Source organism: Mesoplodon mirus, assembly GCF_964341445.2.
Source record: "Mesoplodon mirus genome assembly, chromosome: 1".
In the NCBI taxonomy this organism is placed as follows: Eukaryota; Metazoa; Chordata; class Mammalia; order Artiodactyla; family Ziphiidae; genus Mesoplodon; species Mesoplodon mirus.
Window position 1 is genome coordinate 78591197 of NC_138976.1, and position 16868 is coordinate 78608064.

Sequence of the window (16868 nt, forward strand, 5' to 3'; positions counted from 1 at the left end):
CTAACTTTACTGAAAACATCAAGATGACACTGATCAGACCACAGCATGACCAACTTCAAGAGGACTGGCAGAGCTGACTGTGCTGTTTCTACATGTGGCCCCCTCCCTCCGCCCGTAAGAACTCTTGCCCCCTGATTGTCAGTTGCAGGGAGCGGGCCTTTGGGCACGACTCCACCCTGCCCCACAGTTGCTGGCCTCTGAAATAAAGCAAACTTCCTTTCCACATGCCTTGCCTCTTTATCGGCTTCAGAGGGACAAGCAGCCTGACCCCACTTTTGGTAACAATATTGTAAAAATGAATACTTACAGAACAGTGACTTAGGTGATATTTTTGTAAAAGGATTCTCTTTTGCAAAAGGGCTTATTCTTTCCTTAATTAGGAATTTACAAGTGTGTCTAAAGTATGATACAGTTCAAAAGATACAATTTACAAATACATTTTAAGGAAGGCACTGATTGGATAAAATGATGCACACCTGTACAGACAAAAGAAACCCTGTTTGGACATTCTTATATCCTGTTTATTTGGAGGCTCTGATTTTCAGTCTTAATAAGATTTTTTTTAAAGTATCTTCTTCTTACAGACTCACAGACTTGGAGAGCAAACTTGTGGTTGCCACAGGGGAAGGGCGGGGGGTATGGATGGTAGTTTGGCATTGACATGTACACACTACTATATTTAAAATAGGTTGCCAACGGGGACCTACTGTATAGCACAGGGAACGCTGCTCAATATTCTGTGATAACCTAAATAGGAAAATAATTTGAAAAAGAAAACAAACAAACAAGTATCTTCTTCTTGATTTTAAATTCCTCTGAAAAAATAATTGGCATACTATTTATTTTGGATTTCTCTAGGCTGTTTATTCAATATAATAGGCTTAGTATTCTGAACTGCAGAGGCGAATTTCAAATGCTGCCTCTATAATAAAACTTCCCCTGAACACAGCAGTCTCTTTCATTTGTACTTTTTTAGCATTTTGTTTACATTTTACATTGGGGTGTGTACTCTACCATATTTTAAGACTTTGAAGACTTCGCAGCACTTAAGATAATGCCTTATAGTAGGTATCCCAGCGATTAGGCTGTTTATCCCTGATATTACCTGGGGGGCTTGGAAATGTTACTTATCCTCCCAAGAGCGAGTTTCTTCATGTAAAACAAGGTCAACAATATCTCCCTCAAGGGACTGAGGATTAAATAGAATAACAGATGAAAAAATTGTTTTGTTAAATTAAAGCACTGTGCAAATATTCTGAGTGTCTTACACGTTCCTGACAATAAATTTACCAGGTTAATAATAATATTTTAATCATTTTATCAGGTTAATAATGCCATTGCCATGAAGACACTCCTGGATGGAGAACAATTACCACACAGAATACCAACTGTATAGTGAAACAGTAATTCTCAGTAATTACTGAGAACAGTAATTCTCAGAATTAAGTACTGAGGTCCCTAAATTATCAAGGGCTTACATATAGGTCAGAGTTGCCAATGGGTGTTAGGAGTGGTTTTACAAAAAAGGATCTTCCAGTCTCCTCACTGGAGGATGAGACCCCAGCCACCAGCATTCTGGGAACCAAGTGGATGGCAAAGGGTTGGCGTCTTAGCATCTGATATCTATTAATTTATTTAGCACCCCTATTGTCACTTCTATAGCCTAGCCCTCACCTTGCACCTGGTGTCTCCTGGTGCACATAATATGTTTTACCCTCTTTTTTTTTTTTGGCGGTATGCGGGCCTCTCACTGTTGTGGCCTCTCCTGCTGCGGAGCACAGGCTCCGGACGCACAGGCCCAGCGGCCATGGCCCACGGGCCCAGCCGCTCCGCGGCATGTGGGATCTTCCCAGACCGGGGCACGAACCCGTGTCCCCTGCATCGGCAGGCGGACTCCCAACCACTGCGCCACCAGGGAAGCCCTAAATCTTTGCTTTTTGATTGGACAGGGTTTTGGAGTGTAGGGGAGTCTAGGGGAGTGGATATGGCATTCTGGCTACTTCTTTAAAAAGGCTCTGTGTGCCCCACTTTTTCTGGGCCTTTTGAGCATTTTGAAGTGTAAGTCAGCTTGGTATCAGCTTAGTATGCAGTTTTCTTTGGCGTGTTATTTTCCATTCTTACATTGGCTTTTCATCTTCCAGGTCTAGAAATGGCTTACACCACTTCTGATCATATCCCTTTGGTTGAAGCACAGTCACATGGTCCCAACCTCTCTCGAAGGAAGGCTAGGATATTTAATCTTCAGTGTGCAAGAAGAGAAATCAGTGTGGTGAACACAAAGTATTGTTTCTGCTCCAATACAAAATATTGTTCTGCTCCAATGCTTTTAATAAATAACCATTTACTCCTGTTTTAGAGGGATTCAGTGGACACTAATAATAGTAGATCCACGTATTCAGTGGACCATATTTAACTAGGAATCTGTATTTTTTTTATACATCAAGGAAAGTTTAGCCACCATTTATTGTTCAGAACACATTAAAAAATGGGGGTAGTCTTTAATATCTGATCCTGGCCATAGAGGCTTAGGATGCAGAGCAAGTGTTCTGGACTCAAATAACTTGAGTTCACGTCCAGACTCCATCAATTTCTAGCTGTGTGACCTTGGCCAAGGCAGCCTGCTTGTGCCTCAGTTTCCTCAAGTGTAAAATGGCTAATACTGATAGTACCTGCCCCACTGTAGTAGTGTGAGAATTAAATTAGTTAATGCTTGTACTATAGCAAGTGCCATATTCGTTGTTATTGTTACATGTTTTACTATTGTTATCACTATTACTTTTGTTATTAATGTAAACTATTCATTTTGGAATCATGCTCTTACCAATCTGCATGGTTATGTAATTCAGAATATTCAATAACTGATTTAACTAATGGCTGATTCATTGCTCTCAGCCAAGTCAAGGAAGAAGAGGTATAATTCTGCAGCACTGCTGGGCAGTCTGCAGTGATGATGTCTTCACAAGCTTCACAACTTTCCAGGTTAAACAGTGCTTAACTTTCCAGCACTGTTAAGTGCTTTACTTACATTATTAACTACAATTGTTACAATGACTGTAAGTGAGGTATGATAATTATCTCAATTTTACAGATTGGGAAACCAAGCTTCAATGAAGTAAAGCAATTTGTTCAATCAGGGAGTAGCGATGCTTTGAGTATGGCTGTAATTCTTACCATTATAAGGCCCTTTACTGGTGGTCTCACTGTGGTAAGTACTATTCTGAGGGGTTGGGGTGGTAGTGGAGGATGGAGTGGATGGTGTCTAGTGGGGAAAGCCTGGGACGATTTGGTCTTCCCAGAGTCATTTTTTCCTAAGGGATAGACTTTGGTCTTGGGGAAAAAGTGTTAAGAATGTAATCTCCTTTAAAATTTTTGGCAGAAATAATCAAGTACAGACAATTAAAATTGAAAAGGTTATAATGATTATAGTAATAAATAACAATATATAGTAAATAACATTCATAAATTGCATACTTAGGTCTACCTGAAGTGAACTGCATGAGAATGCCTCGGGAGAATGTCTGAACCCTGATTAGTATTCATTTGACCTAGTTCCCATTTTTGTCTACTGAGTGAAGAATTTATTCCACTGGGGTGCATAAGGTGCTTGCATGTGAGGTAAATCTGACACTCTTTGACCCTCAGTACTTCTTTTAACACAGCTGCAGAGACGTATACGTTTTTTAGTTGCTTTTGGTCTTCTCAGCACTCTTTCGTCCTCTACTTTCTGCCTACAGAACCTCTTTTTTGTGTTGTTGGGAATCTCTAACTCTGAGACTCAGATGAAGCTGATCCCATCTTGTATTTCATGCTTATAGGGATTCTCCTATCTTATTTGCCACGGTGATGAATTCTGGGATGGGCACTGAACCAAGGCAAGCAAATCCAAATGCTCCCTGGGACTTCTCATTGTAAGTACGAGGAAAGATGGCTCTTTTGAATTGGGGTTTGCTCAGTGGATTGGATGTGAGCTTGGCATTACTGATCGCTGTTTTGCATAACAAGTGTACAGATTAATGTCTAGGAAATGGAGTATAGACCCTGATGACACCATTTGAGTCCTGCATGCTACTCTGCCTGAACTCATTTTACCCTCAGACTTCCTGGCTATGTGAACCATTTTATTTCTTTTTGTTTGAACCAGGTTGAACTGTGTTTCTGTCACATGTAACTAAAAAAATTCCTGGTTAAGTCAATATTTCACCAGAGGTCTAATCTTTAAAAATAAAACAAGTGTCAGACTATACTTTTTCTTCCATTACATTAGGTTAAATTGTGGGCATTCTAGTTTCATCATTAAGATATTGTGCATGCAGCTAAGATCATCTGGCAGCTGAGGGCCCTGGTAAGTGTTCTGAGAGTTTTAAGGAAGTAGATGTCCTGATCTGTTATCACTCGGATACCCCTGGAGTCAAAGGGGCAAATGCCTGAAATCTCTGTGGCAGTGTAGAGCCAAGAAATCCTGGATGCCCCAAAGACTCATACATGTTTGTAAAGAAAACAATAGAAGTGAGGAGACCTGAGTTTAAGGCTTGGCTCTGCCACTGATTTGCCTAATGATCTTGAATGTCTTTTAGACTCTTTAGCCTCAATTTCCAAGTTTGTAAAATGCAAGGGAGTAGCAAGGTGCAAGAGGGTATTGTGGCTTCAGGGTGGCTTTGGGATGAAGTAATAATAAGAGGCCAGTAGCAGACATACGTCTGGGGGGCCCATGCTAAGGTTCTAATGCTCATGGTCAATCTGCTCCGTGACATCTAAGTTAAAGATTTGGCTAAAGAGGTAAAATGAACCATCAGGAAACAAGTGCATTCGGGGGAGCCTGATTTACAGTCAAAGGACACAAGGAAGATTAAAACTGGTCTCATACAGAGAAGGGCTTAACAATACTTTTGTTAAGAATCTACACTGTAAAAAATACTGGGTGAATTTCATCTCTACCTGAAATATTTCACTGTTCTCCCACAATTTACCCCCTATGCCCTTTTAAACTTAAAATAAATATGCCACACATTTTGACTTTGGAGATATCTCTGGGACAAAATTTCATCTATTTCCATTGCATAATATTTAATAACTTTGCATTGTATATAAACGATGAAAGTGTCAACATGAATGTCTTTTTTGGCCTTAATAAAGCTATCTAAACAGTTCTGGGTTTAAAAAAACAGTATTAAAAAGAAAGCAATCATGCATGTGTTGTATTAAGCTGCCTACACACAGAAAAAAGGGTGGGAAAGATGGAACACATAATTAGAAATAATTTTTTAATTTTCAAAGCAGAGCCACAGTAAATTCCCATAAAACCTATTCATTAATCATCCAAGTTTAAGCAAAGACAGCTTCTCAGTAAACTTTCTAGGGTGTTAGTTACTTATGAAATGTATCTGGTGCAGAGAATTATTGGACAGAAACTACTTTAGAATATATGTCAAAATTTTTGTTTTATCAAGGATTAATTAAGCCATTTAAAAATGAGTTATTTAGCAATATTAATTGTGTATTGATATCAGTACTAGTTTGTGACAATAATTCTGCATTTTCTAGTTAATAGAGTTGGAGGGGCATGCATTCAGAAGTAGTTTAAAAACATTAGATTTTACCCACTTTTATTTCAAATTTAGGATTTTTTTTAAAGATACAGTTTTAAAGGAAAATGACTCTGAAAACAGTGATTTTCATTTTTTTGTATGATCTAATCTAATCAATAGCATTCTTACTAGAAATTTTTTCTGAAGTTAGAACATATTGACTATTTCTTTTGGCATTTGAATTTTTATTTTAAACTTTCTTCTTTATAGTTTGAACAAACTAACAAATACATATCTTAAAAAGAGTTCTTCTTCCTCTGCTTAAGAATAGGTAAGTAATTAATTAGTTTATTAATTACTGATAGCATTAATTATGTCTGGAGAAGTGGACTATATAAAATAAAATGGTAATTATCTCTGAAATGATTGTATAAGTCCATAGGACATTTGATTTCCTACAAATTGTTTTCTGTTAGTTCTGTATTCATTACATGTCTTACTTAGATTCCCCAGTGGTATTTTTTTTTTCTTTTTTGCTGTACACGGGCCTCTCACCACTGTGGCCTCTCCCGTTGCGGAGCACAGGCTCCGGACGCGCAGGCTCAGCGGCCATGGCTCACGGGCACAGCCGCTCCACGGCATGTGGGATCTTCCCGGACCGGGGCACGAACCCGTGTCCCCTGCATCGGCAGGTGGACTCTCAACCACTGCGACCCCAGGGAAGCCCTACATTAGCCTTTTAATTCATATATTTTTATGATTCAGTGGACACGGATGAATTGTAGTACACCTAAATTTTATGAAATTGAGTCACACTGTAACAGGTCTATTATAGGGGAATTTAATAGCATTAAGAATGCCTTACAATAGAGGCCCTTATGTTATCAATAATTGGATGTGTCATGGTATCATTTGGAATTATATCCACTCTTAGGAGACATAAGGTTACTGTGTTAATCCATTTAAATTAGTTTTGCACTCTCTTGACGTAGAAACTCTTTACCTTTAAGCAAAGCTGTCAGGATGGCTAAATCAATGTCCTGGTGTCCTTCTGATCCCATCCGAAATACCGTAATCTGAAATTTGAGACAAGGTGACCATTAGCAATGCATTTTTTCTCTCAAGAGAAATTAAATCAATGAGACCATATTTGAACACAGACTACCTTAATATCTATAAGGTAGATTCTTAACCACAGGAAAAGCATGCATAGCAAGAATTCAATTAGAGGGGTCTGCAACTCATTAAGAGGGAGATGCCTCAGTAGCTTCCAAACAGAAACCAACTTAGATAATTCATTGATTATGGTTACAATCTCTGAAACCAGAGACCAAAGAAAATGTCCCCTTCTACCATTTCAGTTTTAGAATTAAAACTTTCCAGATTTGCAAATATGTGTAAGCCATAATTTAAACTATGAGTTGAAAAATTAAGTGTTTAAAAATAGCTAGTTAGTATGCCCTTCGGTAAGTGGCCCTACTATGTATGCATGTGTGTGTGCCCGTGTGTGTTTTTGTGTATATGCACGTGTGCAATATAGCCATCACTACACTCTCTCCTCAGCAAAAGTTATTCAAGGGTTTCAATATTGTGATGCCTCTAGATCCTTCAGTCCTCTCAATAACCTTAAACCTTCTTGAGAATGACTTAGCAGTATCCAGGTTGTAAGAATGAAAAAGCAGACAATAAAATAACATTTTTTCCTCTTAATTCTGGGAAGAAAAGTATTATCTGGGGATGAATGATGGGGAGGAGAGTACAGATGTAGCAGTGAAGGGTTAATACATGTTGGATTAATATGAAGTCCCCACATCGTGCTTAATGATAATGAAGATTTTTTTTCCAAGTCAGATGGAAGCTACTTAAGGAAGCCAAAAGGTTATTTGAATATATACACTGGTTGAATTACTACTGTACTCAACTGCTTTTGACTTCAAGTTTCTTTATCTGTAAAATGGGAAAATAATAGGACTTCCCTGTTTCTAACCACATAGGAAGTAAACTTTGTAGGATTTGCTAATGTATAGTTCTAAGTTTTGCCACCATGATGAAGAGAACAGGCACCTAGAATTACAGACTGTTAAACTGTCAACTGCCTTAGAAATCCTCTAGTCCACTATCCAGAGACAAACTAACTTGCTTATGGTCAATATCAAGTTAGAAGAACAGCTGTGACTGGAACCAAGAACAGAGATGAGAGGCAGTTCTCTGTTCTGAACTCAGATAGAAGTGCCTTAACTGGGAAGAAAACTTCAGGTCCACTGGAGAAAGAACCAAGGGGCAGAAGTGGAATTTTGGCTAAATCTTCAACTCTTTAAGCCAGGGCTGGCTAGGGTTTGAAAGGTATTACCGTGTGCTGAGCTGGTAGCAAGCTGCGGACTACCAGAGTAACAGCTCTCATTGTTTTAGAAGAATTCAGAAATTAGGCATCAAACAGAATTCCTTAAACATCTGACCTACTTGTTCTGCAGATGCCTAAATTTCACTGCCTAATTAGAGATCCCATTTCAGATGCAAATTCTTCCGAGGTAGCAAATAGATAAATTTACCCTGAAATATAAGATTATCAAGTTTTCTTAGGAACAGCTTTGAGGAGGGGAAAGGAAGGTTTACAGTGTGGAGCTGGATTTCAGGGTAGGGGTGGTGGAGATGCAGATTATGTGTGCTGTTGTTTGTCCAGGAGCCTGAAAGAGCATTGTATTCTGGGGCTTCACAGATTTTCTGGAAAACTGGTGTGGAGGGGATGGCTGTCCACCTGTCTGTGGCACCCCATCCCTATGGTGTGCTTAGACTGAAGGACCTAAGGATCCTAGAAAGAGGGAGAGGAAGCACCAAAGGGAGGCTGGAGGATCCAAAGATGAAATTTATTTCATAATTTTCCCTTGAGTTGACCTGAGATATTATGTCTCCACTACTCTAAACTTTTTTTTTTTTTTTTTTTTTGTGGTACGCGGGCCTCTCACTGCTGTGGCCTCTCCCGTTGTGGAGCACAGGCTTCGGACGCACAGGCTCAGCGGCCATGGCTCACGGGCCCAGCCGCTCCGTGGCATGTGGGATCTTCCCGGACAGGGGCATGAACCCGTGTCCCCTGCATCGGCAGGCGGACTCTCAACCACTACGCCACCAGGGAAGCCCTACTCTAAACTTTTTAATTTGAAATTAAAATGTAAAAAATATCAATTACTCAATTTATATGTCTTTCTCAGGAAACAAAGAGAAGTCAAAGAAGAAAACCAGAGTCGTCTTCTATCACCCCTGGTGTTGGCAAAGATGCGGAAAACCAGGTGTTCTTATTCTTGGTGGGGATGTGAATCGAAATAGTAGTTTTGGAGTATGATAGATTGATATAAAATTCCTTGGTTTTTATGTATTATTCTTTAACAGCAATTAGCAAAATATTATTTGCTAATATTTTATTTAGCATCTTTTCAACTATGTAAGTGAGGTTGGTACATGTCACCATTCTTGCCTAGTTTTGGTATTAGAGTTGCACTAACTTTTCAGTATGAATTGGGAATCTTTTAAAATTTACTTATGCCCTAGAACGGTTAGTGTAACAAAGGAATTCTCCTTCCGGCAGATTTAGTAGGATGAAGCATTTTTAGGGATAGATCACTGATCACCTTTATAAATTTTTCAACAGTTACTAATCAGTTTAGATTTTCTGCTTCTCCTGGACTAAATTTCATATATTCTCCTATGTAATCAAACATTTCATCTAGATTTTCAAATTTATTGGTATACAGTTATACACAGAATTCTCTTATTACTTTAAAAATCTTTTATGTATAGCATTATATGGCAGCTTTTTTGATTCCTCTTTTTCACTTCATCAAAATCATTGTCATATCAAAGAATCAGGTTTTCATTTCATTTTATTTTTTTATGATCATAACATACTTTATCTACTGTTCTTTTTTTTTTTTTTTTTTTTCAGTATGTGGGCCTTTCATTGTTGTGGCCTCTCTGGTTGTGGAGCACAGGCTCCAGACACACAGGCTCAGCGGCCATGGCTCACAGGCCCAGCCGCTCCGCGGCATGTGGGATCTTCCCGGACCGGGTACGAACCAGTGTCCCCTGCATCGGCAGGCGGACTCTCAACCACTGCGCCACCAGGGAAGCCCCTACTGTTCTTTTTTGATTTGTATTTTATTTTTTATACAGCACTTTATTAGTTATCTATTTTATACATATTAGTGTATACATGTCAATCCCAATCTCCCAGTTCATCCCCCCTCCCCCATCACTCTCCCCCCTTGGTGTCCATACGTTTGTTCTCTACATCTGTGTCTCTATTTCTGCCTTGCAAATCAGTTCATCTGTTCCATTTTTCTAGATTCCACATATATGCATTAATGTAAGATATCTGTTTTTCTTTCTGACTTAACTTCACTCTGTATGACAGTCTCCAGGTCCATCCACGTTTCTACAAATGACCCAATTTCATTCCTTTTTATAGATGAGTAACATTCCATTGTATATATGTACCACAACTTGTTGATTCATTCATCTGTCGAGGGGCATTTAGGTTGTTTCTATGACCTGGCTATTTTAAATAGTGCTGCAATGAACATTGGGGTACATGTGTCTTTTTCAATTATAGTTTTCTCTGGGTCCAGTAGTGGGATTGCTGGGTCATATGGTAATTCTATTTTTAGTTCTTTTAAGGAACCTCCATACTCTTCTCCATAGTGGCTGAATCAATTTACATTCCCACCAACAGTGCAAGAGGGTTCCCTTTCCTCCACACCCTCTCCAGCATTTGTTTTTTGTAGATTTTCTGATGATGCTCATTCTAACCAGTGTGAGGTGATACCTCACTGTAGTTTTGATTTGCATTTCTCTAATAATTAGTGATGTTGAGCAGCTTTTCATGTGCCTCTTGGCCATCTGTATGTCTTCTTTGGAGAAATGTCTATTTAGGTCTTCTGCCCATGTTTTGATTGGGTTGTTTTTTTAATATTGAGCTGCATGAGCTGTTTATATATTTTGGAGATTACTCCTTTGTCCGTTGATTCGTTTGCAAATATTGTCTCCCATTCTGAGGGTTGTCTTTTTGTCTTGTTTTTTCTTTTTCTTCTTCTTTTTAAAATTTATTATCTTTGGCTGCCTTGGGTCTTCATTGCTGTGAGCGGGCTTTCTCTAGTTGCAGCAAGCGGGGTTCCCTGTGCTGCAGTGTGCGGGCTTCTCATTGTGGTGGCTTCTATTGTTGCAAAGCATGGACTCTAAGCATTTGGGCTCAGTAGTTGTGGCACGCAGGCTTCCATAGTTGTGGCTCGTGGACTCTAGAACACAGGCTCAGTAGTTGTGGCACACGGGCTTAGTTGCTCCACGGCATTTGGGATCCTCCTGGATCAGGGCTCGAACCATGTCCCCTGCATTGGCAGGCAGATTCTTAACCACTACGCCACCAGGGAAGCCCTCGTCTTGTTTATAGTTTCCTTTGCTGTGCAAAAGCTTTTAAGTTTCATTAAGTCCCACTTGTTTATTTTTGTTTTTATTTCCACTACTCTAGGAGGTGGGTCAAAAAGGATCTTTCTGTGATGTATGTCATAGAGTGTTCTGCCTATGTTTTCCTCTAAGAGCTTTATAGTGTCTGGCCTTACATTTAGGTCTTTAATCCATTTTGAGTGTATGTTTGTGTATGGTGTTAGGGAGTGTTCTAATTTCATTCTTTTACATGTAGCTGTCCAGTTTTCCCAGCACCACTTATTGAAGAGGCTGTCTTTTTGCCATTGTATATTCTTGTCTCCTTTATCAAAAATAAGGTGACCATATGTGCATGGGTTTATCTCTGGGCTTTCTATCCTGTTCCATTGATCTGTATTTCTGTTTTTGTGCCAGTACCATAGTGTCTTGATTACTGTAGCTTTGTAGTATAGTCTGAAGTCAGGGAGCCCGATTCCTCCAGCTCCGTTTTTCTTTCTCAAGATTGCTTTGGCTATTCAGGGTATTTTGTGTTTCCATACAAACAGTGAAATTTTTTGTTCTAGCTCTGTGAAAAATGCCATTGGTAGTTTCATAGGGTTTGCATTGAATCTGTAGATTGCTTTGGGTAGTACAGTCGTTTTCACAATGGTGATTCTTCCAATCCAAGAACATGGTATATCTCTCTGTTTGTATCATCTTTAATTTCTTTCATCAGTGTCTTATCGTTTTCTGCATACAGGTCTTTTATCTCTTAGGTAGGTCTATTCCTAGGTATTTTTTTCTTTTTGTTGCAATGGTAAATGGGAGTGTTTCCTTCATTTCACTTTCAGATTTTTCATCATTAGTGTATAGGAATGCAAGAGATGTCTGTGCATTAATTGTGTACCCTGCTGCTTTACCAGATTCATTGATTAGCTCTAGTAGTTTTCTGGTGGCATCTTTAGGATTCTCTATGTATAGTATCATGTCATCTTCAAACAGTGACAGTTTTACTTCTTCTTTTCCGATTTAGATTCCTTTTATTTCTCTTTCTTCTCTGACTGCTATGGCTAAAACTTGCAAAACTATGTTGAATAATATTGGTGAGAGTGGGCAACCTAGTCTTGTTCCTGATACTAGAGGAAATGATTTCAGTTTTTCACCATTGAGAACAATGTTGGCTGTGGGTTTGTCATATATGGCCTTTATTATGTTGTGGTAAGTTCCCTCTATGCCTGCTTCCTGGAGGGTTTTTATCTTAAATGGATGTTGAATTTTGTCGATAGCTTTTTCTGCATCTATTGAGATGATGATATGGTTTTTATCCTTCAGTTTGTTAACATGGTGTATCACATTGATTGATTTGCATATACGGAAGAATCCTTGCATTCCTGGGATAAAAGCCACTTGATCGTGGGGTATGGTCCTTTTAATGCACTCTTGGATTCTGTTTGCTAGTAATTTGTTCAGGATTTTTGCATCTATGTTCATCAGTGATATCGGCCTGTAGTTTTCCTTCTCTGTAACATCTTTGGTTTTGATATCAGGGTGATAGTGGCCTCGTAGAATGAGTTTGGGAGTGTTCTTCCCTCTGCTATATTTTGGAAGAGATAGAGAAGGACAGGTGTTAGCTCTTCCCTAAATGTTTGATAGAATTTGCCTGTGAAGCAATCTGCTCCTGGGCTTTTGTTTGCTGGAAGATCCTGACTCACAGTTTTAATTTCAGTGCTTGTGACTGGTCTCTTTATATTTTCTATTTCTTCCTGGTTCACTCTCAGAAAGTTGTGCTTTTCTAAGATTGTGTCCATTTCTTCCATTTTATTAGCATATAGCTGTTTGTAGTAACCTCTCATGATCCTTTTTATTTCTGAAGTGTCAGTTGTTACTCCTTTTTAATTTCTAATTCTATTGATTTGAGTCTTCTCCCTTTTTTCTTGATGAGTCTGGCTAATGGTTTATCAATTTTGTTTATCTTCTCAAAGAACCAGCTTATAGTTTTATTGATCTTTCCTACTGTTTCCATTGGTGAAAGTGGGGTGTTAAAGTCCCCTACTATGATTGTGTTGCTGTCAATTTCCCCTTTTATGGCTGTCAGCATTTGCCTTATGTATCGAGGTGCTCCTATGTTGGCTGCATAAATATTTACAATTTTATATATTCTTCTTGGATTGATCCCTTGATAATTACGTAGTGTCCTTCTTTGTCTTTTGTAATAGTCTTTATTCTAAAATCTCTTTTGTCTGAAATAAGAATTGCTACTCCAGCTTCCTTCTGATTTCCATTTGCATGGAATATCTTTCTCCATCCTCTCACTTTCAGTCTGTATGTGTCCCTAGGTCTGAAGTGGGTCTCTTGTACACAGCATATATATGGGTCTTGTTTTCTGACTCAGTCAGTCTGTGTCTTTTGGTTGGAGCATTTAATCCATTTACATTTAACGTAATTATCGATATGTATGTTCCTATTACAATTTTCTTAGTTGTTTTGGGTTTGCTATTGTAAGTCTTTTCCTTCTCTTGTGTTTCCTGCCTAGAGAAGTTCCTTTAGCATTTGCTGTAAAGCTGGTTTGGTGGTGCTGAATTCTCTTAGCTTTTGCATGTCTGTTAAGGTTTTAATTTCTCTGTTGAATCTGAAAACATCCTTGTCCGGTAGACTAATCTTGGTTGTCGGTTTCTTCCTTTCATCAGTTTAAATATGTCCTGCCACTCCCTTCTGGCTTGCAGAGTTTATGCTGAAAGATCAGCTGTTAATCCTATGGGGATTCCCTTGTATGTTATTTGTTATTTTTTCCTTGCTGCTTTAAATATTTTTTTCTTTGTATTTAATTTTTTAAAATTAATTTATTTTTGGCTGTGTTGGGTGTTCGTTTCTGTGCGAGGGCTTTCTCTAGTTGTGGTAAGTGGGGGCCACTCTTCATCGTAGTGCGCGGGCCTCTCACTATCGCGGCCTCTCTCGTTGCGGAGCATAGGCTCCAGACACGCAGGCTCAGTACTTGTGGCTCATGGGCCTAGGTGCTCCGTGGCATGTGGGATCTTCCCAGACCAGGGCTCGAACCCGTGTCCCCTGCATTAGCAGGCAGATTCTCAACCACTGCGCCACCAGGAAGCCCTGTATTTAATTTTTGATAGTTTGATTAATGTGTCTTGGCATGTTTCTCCTTGGATTTATCCTGTATGGGACTCCCTGTGCTTCCTGGACTTGATTAACTATTTCCATTCCCATATTAGGGAAGTTTTTAACTATAATCTCTTCAAATATTTTCTCAGTCCCTTTTTCTCTTCTTCTTCTGGGATCCCTATAATTTGAATGTTGGTGTGTTTAATGTTGTCCCTGAGGTCTCTGAGACTGTCCTCAATTCCTTTCATTCTTTTTTCTTTATTCTGCTCTGTAGTAGTTATTTCCACTATTTTATCTTTCACGTCACTTATCCGTTCCTCTGCCTCAGTTATTCTGCTATTGATCCTTTCTAGGGAACTTTTTTATTTATTTATTTATTATTATTATTTTTTTTTGCGGTACGCGGGCCTCTCACTGTTGTGGTCTCTCCCATTGTGGAGCACAGGCTCCAGACACACAGGCTCAGTGGCCATGGCTCAAGGGCCCAGCCGCTCCACGGCATGTGGGATCCTCCCGGACTGGGGCACAAACCCGTGTCCCCTGCATCGGCAGGCAGACTCCCAACCACTGCGTCACCAGGGAAGCCCTCTAGGGAACTTTTAATTTCATTTATTGTGTTGTTCATTATTGTTTGTTTGGTCTTTAGTTCTTCTAGGTCCCTGTTAAACCTTGTTTCTTGTATTTTCTCCATTCTATTTCCAAGATTTTGGATCATCTTTCCTATCATTACTCTGAATTCTTTTTCAGATAGACTGCCCATTTCCTCATTTCTTTGGTCTGGTGGGTTTTTACCTTGCTCCTTCATCTGCTGTGTGTTTCTCTGTCTTCTCATTTTGCTTAACTTACTGTGTTCGGGGTCTCCTTTTTGCAGGCTGCAGGTTCGCAGTTCCCCTGTTTTTGGTGTCTGCCCCCGGTGGCTAAGGTTGGTTCAGTGGGTTGTGTAGGCTTCCTGGTGGAGGGGACTAGTGCCTGTGTTCTGGTGGACGAGGCTGGATCTTGTCTTTCTGGTAGGAAGGACTGCGTCTGGTGGTGTGTTTTGGGGTGTCTGTGACCTTATTATGATTTTAGGCAACCTCTCTGCTAATGGGTGTGGTTGTGTTCCTGTCTTGCTAGCTGTTTGGTATAGGGTGTCCAGCACTCTAGCTTGCTGGTCACTGAGTGTAGCTGGGTCTTAGCATTGAAATGGAGTTCTCTGGGAGAGCTTTCGCTGTTTGATATTACATGGAGCCGGGAGGTCTCTGGTCGACCAATGTCCTGAACTCGGCTCTCCCACCTCAGAGGCACAGGCCTGACACCCGGCTGGAGCACCAAGACCCTGTCAGCCACACGGCTCAGAAGAGAAGGGAGAAAAAGAGAGAAAGAGAGAGAAAGAAAGAGAAAGAGAGAGAGAGAGAGAGAGGGAGAGAGAGAGGGAGAGCCTCTGGGAGGGCTCACAGCAAGGAGTACTTCCCGGAACTTCTGCTGCCAGGGTCTTTGTCCCTACGGTGAACCACAGCAACCCCCCGCCTCTGCAGGGGACCCTCCAACACTAGCAGATACATCAGAAATACATCTACACGTGGAACAACTCCTACAGAACACCTACTGAACGCTGGCAGAAGACCTCAGACCCCCCAAAAGGCAAGAAACTCCCCACGTACCTGGGTAGGGCAAAAGAGAAAAGAATAAACAGAGAAAAAAGAATAGGGACGGGACCTGCACCAGTGGGAGGGAGCTGTAAAGGAGGAAAGGTTTCCACACACTAGGAAGCCCCTTCGCGGGTGGAGACTGCGGGTGGTGGAGGGGAGAAGCTTTGGAGCTGTGGAGGAGAGCACAGCAAAAGGGGTGCGGAAGGCGGTCGGCAGTCACTAGCCCGAGAGGCTTGTCTGCTCGCCCGCCGGGGCGGGCGGGGCTGGGAGCTGAGGCTCAGGCTTTGGAGGTCAGATCCCAGGGAGAGGACTGGGGTTGGCAGTGTGAGCACAGCCTGAAGGGGCTAGTGTGCCACGGCTAGCTGGGAGGGAGTCCGGGAAAAAGTCTGGACCTGCCGAAGAGGCAAGAGACCATTGTTTCAGGGTGCGCGAGGAGAGGGGATTCAGAGCACCGCCTAAATGAGCTCCAAAGATGGGCGCGAGCCGTGGCTATCAGCATGGACCCCACAGACGGGCATGAGACACTAAGGGTGCTGTTGCTGCCACCAAGAAGCCTGTGTGCGAGCACAGGTTACTATCCACACCTCCCTTCCGGGGAGCCTGTGCAGCCCGCCACTGCCAGGGTCCTGGGATCCAGGGACAACTTCGCCGGGAGAATGCACGGTGCACCTCACGCTGCTACAACGTCATGCCGGCCTCTGCCACCGCAGGCTCGCCCCACATCGTGCCCCTCCCTCCCCCTGGCCTGAGTGACCCAGAGCCCCTGAATCAGTGGCTCCTTTAACCCCGTCCTGTCTGAGCGAAGAACAGATGCCCTCCGGCGACCTACACGCAGAGGCGGGGCCAAATCCAAGGCTGAGCCCCGGGAGCTGTGGGAACGAAGAAGAGAAAGGGAAATCTCTACCAGCAGCCTCAGGAACAGCAGATTAAATCTCCATAATCAACCTGATGTACCCTGCATCTATGGAATACCTGAATAGACAACGAATCATCCCAAATTGAGGAGGTGGACTTTCAGAGCAAGATTTATTATTTTTTTCCCTTTTCCTCTTTTTGTGAGTGTGTATGTGTATGCTTCTGTGTGAGATTTTGTCTGTATAGCTTTGCTTTCACCATCTGTCCTAAGATTCTATCTGTCCGTTTTTTCAATTTTTATTTTATTTATTTATTTATTTATTTACTTAAAAAA

General features: G+C 41.0%; 1 protein-coding gene across 6 annotated transcripts in view; it reads right to left on the reverse strand.

The window, feature by feature from the left end:
* Nucleotides 1-16868, reverse strand: part of TRPM3 (transient receptor potential cation channel subfamily M member 3) — a gene marked incomplete at its 5' end in the record, with an annotated part of 816760 nt that overhangs the window by 112697 nt on the left and 687195 nt on the right. For all 6 annotated transcript variants that reach the window (XM_082615532.1, XM_082615530.1, XM_082615528.1 and 3 more), the window contains one exon: nucleotides 6529-6601. In XM_082615532.1, the coding sequence (XP_082471658.1) occupies nucleotides 6529-6601 (73 nt within the window). The remainder of the gene's footprint in view (nucleotides 1-6528; nucleotides 6602-16868) is intronic.